Source organism: Cucumis melo, chromosome 11, assembly GCF_025177605.1.
Source record: "Cucumis melo cultivar AY chromosome 11, USDA_Cmelo_AY_1.0, whole genome shotgun sequence".
NCBI classification, from domain to species: Eukaryota; Viridiplantae; Streptophyta; class Magnoliopsida; order Cucurbitales; family Cucurbitaceae; genus Cucumis; species Cucumis melo.
This window is the reverse complement of record NC_066867.1, coordinates 21,576,130-21,586,634: the sequence shown is the minus strand read 5'-3', so window position 1 is coordinate 21,586,634 and position 10,505 is coordinate 21,576,130. Positions and strand designations below refer to the sequence as shown.

Here is a 10,505-nt window from a genome sequence, read left to right as displayed (position 1 = left end):
AAAAGACATAAAATTCAAGTTTATATCTAATATATCTAATAGAGCAATTAATTTAAAAAAGATCTTGAATTTGTATAGACAAAATTGAAAGTTTATGGAATCTATTAAACGGAAAAGTTGAAAGCTATGATACCTATAGGAGGACATCTTTTAAAAGTTCAATAAACTAAACTTGTAGTTTGACAATAATTTTAGTAGATTTTAAGTCAAATAAGAAAAGTTACCTCACCTTTTTAAGGAGTCAACAGAGAAGAAATGGTCCACAAGTCAAATTCTTTTGGTTCCAATAACCAAATTATGGAGGTGAATAGCCTTACTAGTCTTCTACAATGTCCCACCACATTCATCCACCTGATGAAGTTCATACAAATTAAAAACAAATCTCAAAGCCTATCAGAAGATTCCACCTGATGCAGAAAAATGCTTAGCGAAGTACCTGAAATACAAATGCATAAATTGAAAAAGAACATACCAAATTTGATTCTATCTCTAGGAGTGTGTTTCCTTCATGAAAATACTTTAATAGCCCCCATCTTGAATGGCATCATCATCAGAACAGTATGATAAAACAATATATAATTCTGCTACCACCTGTTAAATATTCATAATTAATCTTAATATCCAAAACTTTCTTGATTTCAATTAACTGAACACAGATGGAACTTTGAACTCCTCTGTGTCTTGTTTCAGATGGAAGAGGATTTTGTTTAACCATATTCCACCTTTCTCCCTGAGTATTAATTACATACATAGACATCACTGTTACATAAACGAATTCGAGTTCTCATCATTCACATTTGCGGAAGAGGTTAATGATAAGAGTGGCGCAATTTATGACACCAGCATCTTAGTAATGAATGGGAATTAAAAGAATGCAAAAGTAACTTCTCAAAGCACATGAGAGTAATAGATAGTGTCTGTTAATCCATAAGTTTGTATCTTTTTTCTTGCACACCCGTGACTCCCATTTGTATCTCAATGATTGTATGAAGAGGGACCTGCCAAAATAAACCAAAGCATTTTAAACCAATTCTAGTTGAGACCACTAGCATTCTCTCGCTCCTAAATGTTGGAACTGAAAATACAGAAACTGATCGTTAGTTAACTATCTACACAATTACCTCGATGTGAGGAATTTCTTTTAAAGGTCGATCAGCAAAATAAGCATATAGGGCTCTCAAGACCGCCTGCAAGACAAGAACAAGCTTTAGGAAAATTACCATATCTAAAAAATAGATGATGGAATGGTTAAAAAATAAGTCTACCTGATGAGAAATAACAACAACAGGCGCCCTTTGTCTTTCAAGCTCGATAATTACTGGTTCAAGCCTGTGTCATTACAATTAATGGCCTCAGAAGGTCGATAAAAGAATAGTATTAGTCATTAGTTGCTGAAAAGGACTGAAACTTTGGATTGGTTTAATTTTTTTGGATTGAAGTTTCTTCCTTGGAGTCTCGTGAGATTCCTTCTGTAGTATTGTTTTTTATATGCCCTTCTACGTTTTTTTCATTTTTCTTTCTGAAAATTTGGTCTTTAAAGAAAAAAAGAAGATTGCTTTTGGATAAAAATTAAAATATTGCATACCTTTGGATAACATCCAAATACGATTCTCCACGAGGATATCTATATCTCAATTTGTCCTTCTTACGTGCCCTGGCAATGAAAAATCCAAGGAATCTCAAATGAGAACAAAATGTAACATTTAATTGAGAAACAACTTCCACAACTAGCATGGAAGTTCACTGGATTATCAAGACCTATAGCTGATGAAAATAAAGAAGATTAGAGTTGCACATACTCGTATTCCTCTGGCATGTTTTTCTTTATCTCTTCATATGTCATTCCATCACAAACTCCAGCATATATCTCATCAAGTGCACGCCATTGAATCTGATACAAGGAAATAATCATAGAGCCTTTTATAATCGCCTACAAGTGAGGGTTGCAGCCAAGCATTAATTTTCAGGATAAAAAGCTAACCTTAGGGAATCCACCAATAGGACTTGCGGTCAAAATGGTTCGCTGAAGTGTGCTGGTCCAAATCTAGACCACAACAAAGTCATAAAAAGTTGTCATCGGCATTTTAAATAACCAGATTACATTAGATCCCATAGAAATTCTGGGCTTACAGAGGCAGCACGTTCGGACTTCAATCGCTTTTCAACAAAGTTAGCAAGCTTCTTAGAGTAAACTTCTCCAGCCTCACTGCCAATATAAGTAAATAAATCCCAGTTTAAATTTCTAATAAGAGCCCAGTCTTCAACTTGGGAAGAAAAAAAATAAGATTAAAATTGTGTTACAATATCCAAGAGAAAATACACAGGTTATAGCATCATCTAAAGAGGCCGATCTCCCTCCTACAAAAATAATCCCCAAAATTCCCACTCCCAAACCCCGATTCACGTTATTAATAACCATCCAACCCGACCAACTTCTCAGGTAATTACAGTTTTTCTAAACAATTCTCGTTATTTCACAATTAATGCTTCCAACTTATTCATAAGGCTGGTTTTCTATAATATATTATATTGAGTAAGAGGTACAAGCACTGTATTACCCTAGTTCATAAAGACCAACTTAGTAGCAGCAAGAATGGTCAAATATATGAAAAAAGTGGGAAAATTATTCAGGGCAAGAATTTAATCATCTTGTTTTACGCTGTCAACTTAGAAAATGAGATTTTGAAGTTAATTTCTTTAACTCTAAATATTAAATTCAGGTTTTCAATTCTCTGCACATTTGATTAATTATTTGTTTACAGTTCTATATAAAATTTATACATTGAGAACTTTTACAAAGTTTTCTAATAATTCATCCCCCCAATCACCTCTTGAAAGATTAAATTTGAGAAAGTTAACAATACATCGGTATGTCTATAGTTTAATTATGAGATATAGCAAACATGTTAGAACAAACAGAAAAGTAGTTAAAAGGGTTTAGCAAGAACCTATAGGACTGTTTCAGAAACATACAAACCCTTCTAAAGAAATGACGTACTGAATGATGTATTACGTAGCAAAGATTTTTAAATATTTTTCGTACAGACCAATAAAAGTTTCTTTGTATACGCTGCTTTAATTCAATTGGTCTTTTTGCCTTCATTAACACTGATATTATGTGCCAGTTAAGTGTAGAAAGATAATGGCAGATTCAACAGCCAAATCTCTCCTTGCATAGCTACATACACTAGATGCAATAAGTTACCTTCGAAATTTTGAATATAAGGACTTATATCTATGTTATTATGCATACCTTAATTCGGTGTCACCTCCAATCCTGCCTCTAACGTTATCCATACTCTCTCCATGCCTAGTAAGCAGTATCGGCCGTGGCGTGAGATGGGTATTCACCTGTACCAAGATAAATAAACTATTTGACGAGAGCACCAAGAAGTTTGTTAAGTACATAATAATAAAAATAAAAAATGAACTTTTCCTAGAACATGAAAATACAGAGAAAATCCTAAAACTTGTATGAAAGCAACAGTCATCAATCTCAACAGGCTCCACATATGGGAATTCTAGCAAATCACACACTCAAGATTCAAATTTTCAGATTTCACAATTCATAAAGTGACATCACCTTGAGCCCTCATTAAAATATAACAATTCATCAGGAGCATCACCTTGAGCCCTATTAGATCAAGTGGTTATAGAATTCCCTCTCCTTTATTTGTTATATAATATTTTAAAAGGAATATTGATTGCCCATTTTGTAAATATGCTAACACTCATTGGCAATTCAAAAGGCTTAGCTTTATCCCAATATAGAAGTCATGTAGGCGTGAGGGGTTTGGATTTATAACAAGAATAAATCCATTAAATTCAAGCTAGCATTTATGGAGCAGAAGTATGGAGAATGTCTACATTTTTTGTACAATAAATAAAAAAATATTGATCAAAGGAGATCATACCAAGAAAAAGACAATTCGCCCGGGGAGATAACCACTGATGTTATTGACCTGGATAAGAAAACATATACTTTCAGAATCCCATGATCAGGTGAAATAAATATTAACTGGGCTTCATCTAAAAAGAATAAAAAATGATAGTTTCGGAATTAGGACCACCCTGAAACATCAGAGGGGTTTTGTTTTTTATTTAGAAAAATATAGAAACAGCCTTACAAGGGCATACAAAAACCCCCACCAAAGTAAGGGGGCTCTAACTAAGTACAATGTTGCCAATAGAACAGTACAAAAAAATTGAAATCAAGCTCCTAAAAGATCAGAAATAGGAAAGGAAATAACAAATAAACTTTAGCAACCAACGAATTGAAAAATAACCACAGGAGCTAAACTTACTTGGATCTGTCCTCCATGGCCACTAACCATGTCAATCATTTTAATGTAAGACCCCTCTTCAACAGGTTCATAAACCTGGCATTAGGAACAAATTGAGATGTTTCAACGTTTAAACAAAATAGTATTATATCCATACATAATTATACCAGGAAAATACTAATATTTTAGAGAACTACCTTTTCATAGTTGTCTAGTCGAGCTTTGAAGTCTCGATATCCAGCCTCAAAATCTGGCCTGAAAGAAGGACAGGAAAAACCACTCACTATATGTCCTAAGGAAAAAGAAACACACACACCAGAATGAAATACGCTGCTTGGGAACATACTCTTCTGCATAATCGGGGCTTTGTTGTATTTTAAGACGTATATTCCTTTCAATGATGCGTTGATCATTGCATAGAGTTTCCAGAAAAATTATCTGCAGTTGAAAGATGAAGAATGAAATAACTAAATATTTCTGAAACTCTTTCTGCTATTTTCAATTATGATCCTTGTACCCGGCATTTTCCTTCAGCCAATTTCATCAACATATTTCTCCTTTTCCTGGTACTGTTTGTGGCATCAAATATTCCAACCTAAATTAATTTAGCATTAGCAAATAAAACAGTTAGTTTACGTAATAGATGCAACAGTTGAAGACCTTACCTGGCCACCTTCTTGCATCCAAGATATCATATCCTCCATAGCTAAAGCTGCTACCTAGTAGCAGGTGATATATTAAAACTATGTACACAGAGAAAAAATTAACATGGTGTTAACATTACCAATAATCCATGTTAGCCAGGTAAACTTAAAATTGCATTTATTCTCCTTATTGCAGCAGGAAAAGGAAGAGTTACTTAATCTCTTAAACTAATTGGCAACTTCCCTTTTGCTTTTTCTTTTTTTTTTTTTTTTGGGGGGGGGGGGGGGGGGGGGGGGGGGGGGGGGGTGGTTCGGGGGGTCCAAGGAGCCCCCAAATTAAATGTCAACTTGTAACATGTCATCAGTTTCTAGGACTCACCTCATTACGTGCTTCCATGCCTTCTGGATTGTCAGCTCGAAAAAAGTCAGCAGACTGCGTACACATTTTTTTTGGCATAACAGTATGTCAATAATAGCATACAACATCCTAGTGAGGACACCATAATCACCAAAAGACGAGTTAATAAAGCCATGAAATCCCTTGTTTCCTATAAAAGAAAATACTTAAGAAAACAAAACAAAACAAACTATGAAAGTGCCTCCATAAGTAACCTAGAGAGCCTAATGGCAGTCTTTGAAGAGAGCAATCCTAAAAATGTAGCCCTACCACAACAGTTTTTTGGGGGTGGCTCCTAAGAACCTTTTGATTCCTGTCATAGTCATAATTGATTGTGTTCCCACCCAAACATTATCAATTTTATATGGCATAAATTATAAAATACAAATTTTCAAATTTATGATAAATTACTATCACATTGAAGAATTGACAATACATCAAAATTGTACATCATATTTGAAAACATACCTGATTAGCTCCATGTTTAAGGCGGCGATACTGTTACAAAAAAGAAAACATATTTATATTGAAAACTGAAGTTCGTTCATCATAAAATGCAAGGCAGAAGAATGATAAGAAATCAAACCTTGCCAACATTGAAATGCTTTGTCTCATGACCTAACCAACGAAGATATCTCGTAAGCTTAGCAGCAGTAAAAGTTTTGCCTCGAGCTGGCAAACCAACCTAAACATATTAAAAATTCATGAGAGCACTTTCATTCTTGAAACCAGACTACTAATGGAAAAGTGAAATTCTGTCACCAAGAACTACTACAGGCTACAACTCTCTTAGTTTTTTTTTTATATCCGTGAGTGTCTGAGCCAGCTTACGGATACCTTGACTAATCTCAAAGACAACCCTTGACCCTACAACATTTGGGTGTCAAAGAAACTAGTAGGAAATTAATTCCTATGGGGGTGAATGTCTGTGTTCTTGGAAGAGAAGCACGAGACTGGATAGGTGGAAAAAGTTTCTTTTCTATTTTTTATTCATCTCTTTATTTAAAATGATAAGAATGGGTATTTATGTTAATACCCAAAAGTCAACAGTCAACAGACAGCTAATTTTACAGCTGTAAATGACTTTAATTACAGAAACAGAAGCATTAAAATATCAGTAGGCAAAAGGGCAGCAACTAATTAATAATATCAGCTAGCTATTTACATCACTATGTAGGTGGCCACCATGAATTGAAATATGAGTCTACAAACTCTTAGTTAGTTATTGAGACTATGTCTCTCTTTTTACCACTAGGCCAACCCAGAATGGTTAGCCAATTAGAATGAGCAAAGTCTACCTAACCTAACCATATCAACAAATCAATAATTAACGATATTTATTGTAGACCATTCAAAGAAAAGTACCAAGACAATTGCCAAATGCCTATCCTCCTTTGGTCCAAGCATTTGATCGGCAACAGCTGCAGCCGCAACAGCTCCAGCTGCTGCTGGCATTGAATTCTACATATTAACAAACAAGAAACACAAAATATAAATAATGTGACTTGTGATATTGAAAGATGAAAAAGGCAAAAAGAAACCTTGGACTCCGTATCCAATTTCAGATCCGAAAAGAAAGTGCTAGTACTAGCTGATTTAACAAGCCTAGGGGATCCAACACCGCGATCCACAAAAAGTCCCCTATGACTGTCTTGCTTTTGCAAATGTGAAAACGTCCCAACCGACTTTGATTCAACCATTCCAGAACCCATATACATCTTGGATGGATCAGGAACAATCACTGTCATATCCTAAATAAGCAACAACAAAATGTAAATTAAATTGAAGATGCCACCAAACGGAAGAAGAGTAAAAGTTTGATGAATGAAGAACAAAAATCAATATAGTTTCTATTAAGGATTAGGATATTGATTTTGTATTTCTAATAGGACAACAAGGATGGACAAAAAAAAAACTAGAAAAGCATAGCAATATTTTTCTAAGATTGAACTAAAAATTGCTTTCCATTGTTTTTCATTTTTAAGACCGTTTGAGAAGATGCTTTCGTATTCTTGTATTTCCATTTATTTCATCTCCGTATTGATTTTTCTGTCTCACACTCTGAGCCTATAAGAGAATTCAAATTTAATATTTACAAGCAAGAAAACACCTTTACAGTGGTTGGTCGATCCCCAGTAGTACCAATCTCCTTAGATGATGATGTGTTTCCCGATCCATCAGCATTTAGCTGAACCCCAAAACCAGTCAATGATCTAGGAGTCTCTGTCAAGTTAGCTGCATAAACTAGGCCTGAGTTTGAAGAAGGAGCTGGAACCACATAGTGTTCAAGATCGAGCTCCAAGCTAGCTGATGAGCTATTCTGAAAAGGCAATATAAAAGACAGAAGAAGAGGGCATGAAGAAAATAAAAATTACTAAAATTCTACTTCTGATACACCTGGAGAAATGCCATTTTCATTACTCATTTCCAATTGTATTTGAAATATAAATATCATAAACTAATGCAAAAATCTGAACTATCCAATTAGAATTTTAAATAAATGTATCTAGCATCTGTATGTTCAAGCTTTAAGACAATGACATGTTAGTCATGTTAGTTTCATATATTGTTTGTGCTATGTGTCATGTTCCTGCACTTTAGACAAAAGCATGGGATAAGCAATTCCTTTTGGAATTCCTAAAGTAACTTTACATTGTTACACATTACTGTACTAAACTAATCAAATACTAAACCAATGAAGTACAGAGTAGTACTGAACGAAGAACACAAATCAAAGTGCAAAAGTTTGCACAACTAATCAATTCTGATCTCCAAGGTTGATAGCGAGCAGAACATTACAGTAATACTATTCAATGGGATAGTTAAGGGCAAAGAAAAGATACCTCGGGACCCTCCGACACTGAATTTATGCTCACATCAGGAATTCCACGAACAGCTGAAGGACGAAGATTTTCTTGATATGCCCTCCAACTTGCGGCGAGATCAAAGGGTGAAACCCGGTCTGCTTTAATGAACACCCTGTACTCCAAAACTTCATCAGCACTCAACCTGAAAAGAGCCATCCTGGTATCCCCTTGCAACATTCCTCCAGAGAGTAGACGATTGGGACCCTCCTCAACTATACAAGGTGAATTGCTATACCTCGGCTTCAACAGGAACTTGAAATCCAGTGACTCTGAATTCAACAGTGTAACGACGAAATCAAAATGAAAACCTTTGCAATCCCATTCCCATTATAGAGGTCCACCAGAAAGGTTTTGCTTTTGTTGTTGTACAACCAAATCAAGTTCAAAAAACTACGTAGTAGTAAAGAGATTGAAAATCCTCATTTCTACACCCTAGTTCATTAAGAAAACGGACTAAACAAAATCTTCAGAATAGGAATCTCATCTCTATACTTTTTAATCATCAAAGTAACTCCCACCGTCCACCCCAATTCAACAATAGGAAATAGAATCATAGTTACCATGATTAGGAGGAACAACAAAGCTCAATTCCCACATTGAAGCTGATTCACGTTCCAAAGAGAGCTGTGACACCAACCCAATTAAATCAACACTAAAGATTGGCATAAACTAACCCAACCATAAAAAAGAACAACACAAAGAGAGTGATTACAGCTTTAGATGAATCCCAGGAACCAACAAGCGGGACAGAACCATAAATATGAGGAATGAGCTCGCCTTTGAGTTTAAAATTCTCCATCTTCAAGGAAATATAGAGCTGCCCACCAGCTTGGTCTAGGTTTTCCTCTCGCTCTTCATTCCCTTGAGACCCACCATCCGAATTCTTGGAAGCACCAGTACCCATTATCGTTCTTCACCTGTTTACAACGAATAGCTACGGCCGGAGAAGTTTGCAGTAGAGAAAAGTGAGAATTTTGGGGGAGAGAGAGAGAGAGAGATACTATCGCCAATCTAGGAAACGAGTTGAAGCCATGATGATTAAAAAGAGGGATAGGGTTCGATTTGGGTGTGTTGTGGAATCGGATAAAAGTGTGAGAGGGACGAGAGATGGAGAATAAAAGTGATGAAATGGTGAGTTTGGCGGATTAGTTGCGATCAGTTTTTCTTTTTTTTCTTTGGTATTTTTTTGTTATCGATAAGAACAGAATCAAAGAGAGAAAGACAGAGAAAGAAGTCGACGATGATGAAAGTTGAAATGGAAAATGGAAATACCCTTTCGCTGTTTTTGGTTGTGTGTTCGTTAAAAACGAAGGCCCAGTGCTGCCGCGACTGCCAATTTCTTGGTCTCTACTCCACTACACACCCCTGCATGTGTGGATACTAACATTGTAGCAATCGCACAACTATTTTATCTATAGAGATAAAAGTTATATTAATATCATGCATATCAAACTTTTTTTTCGTGGTGTCATTATAATGTAATTGTGATGCACAAATGAGGTTTATTTTTCCTCAACTTCTTAAAAATTTAATCTTTTACCTCTTACGATCACAAGGTAAAATTTACCAAATTAAAGGTGGTCTCCCTTGAGAATCTTTCCAGTCTCACAAAAAAAGCTTGAGAATCTTTCACTCATTCAACTTGTTTCCTTTATCTCACATCTCATTCTCCTTACCTTCTTCACAAAAAAAAAAAGTACTCCTTGATTCCTCTCTAAATTCTAGAAAATGAAGTTTGGGACTTATATGGAAAATTTTCCTTTTATATGGTAGTATGAAAAATTCTCAATACCATCCACTTATTATTTGTCGTGTAGATATGTTGTTAAGAATATGATAGGATCCATGGATAGTGATGTGGAGTTCACGTTCACAAATATTTATTAAAACAAATTTATAGTGTGAATAAAAGAGAGCACAACAATACAATATCACTAAAAGGAAATTTTGTTTGAGATTGTTGTTGGAAGAACCTAAAATGTTGTGTATTAAAAAAAGTTGAAAGGAAAATGGGAAGTTCAAAGCTTCAAGAATTTGCATATTAAATCGAGAGAAAGCATAAAGTAGAAATTAGAGGAAGTAATAAGAATGGAGAGGTGGAAGAGCATCACACATCCCACACATTCGATTTAATAACGATGTAAGCAAAAGACAAAAGACAAAAAGAAAAAAAAGACAAACGTTTAAGCATAAAAGATAGATGAGATAGTTACCAATATAGCAATTAGATTCAAGATAATTAAGTATATAACAACATTTTGAAAAAATTACAAATTTAGCAAAATTTGTCAAAATATATCAATGCTAAGAGTCT

General features: G+C 34.9%; 1 protein-coding gene across 1 annotated transcript; it reads right to left on the bottom strand.

Annotated features, from left to right (window-relative positions):
• Positions 1 to 608: 608 nt before the first annotated feature.
• LOC103502919 (6-phosphofructo-2-kinase/fructose-2,6-bisphosphatase) lies at positions 609 to 9,576 on the bottom strand. Its single transcript, XM_008467041.3, has 23 exons — positions 8,904 to 9,576; positions 8,752 to 8,815; positions 8,168 to 8,460; positions 7,435 to 7,644; positions 6,866 to 7,075; positions 6,690 to 6,785; positions 5,911 to 6,009; positions 5,793 to 5,822; positions 5,307 to 5,360; positions 4,949 to 5,002; positions 4,801 to 4,878; positions 4,630 to 4,721; positions 4,481 to 4,538; positions 4,305 to 4,379; positions 3,915 to 3,962; positions 3,254 to 3,351; positions 2,131 to 2,206; positions 1,982 to 2,044; positions 1,800 to 1,891; positions 1,586 to 1,654; positions 1,266 to 1,329; positions 1,122 to 1,187; positions 609 to 998 (listed from the first exon to the last, which is right to left on the bottom strand). The coding sequence occupies exons 1-23, from the start codon at positions 9,093 to 9,095 to the stop codon at positions 921 to 923; spliced, it is 2,259 nt and encodes a 752-aa protein (XP_008465263.1). The 5' UTR covers positions 9,096 to 9,576; the 3' UTR covers positions 609 to 920.
• Positions 9,577 to 10,505: the final 929 nt, after the last annotated feature.

Bases quoted from the DNA above. Each gene is read 5' to 3' on its own strand.
- LOC103502919 (XM_008467041.3), bottom strand. From the start codon at position 9,095: ATGGGTACTGGTGCTTCCAAGAATTCGGATGGTGGGTCTCAAGGGAAT. The intron at 8,461-8,751 runs GTAACTATGATT...TGTTGAATTCAG, and splicing joins TGTTGTTCCTCCTAATCATG to AGTCACTGGATTTCAAGTTC. The intron at 4,722-4,800 runs GTACAAGGATCA...TTTCAACTGCAG, and splicing joins TGGCTGAAGGAAAATGCCGG to ATAATTTTTCTGGAAACTCT.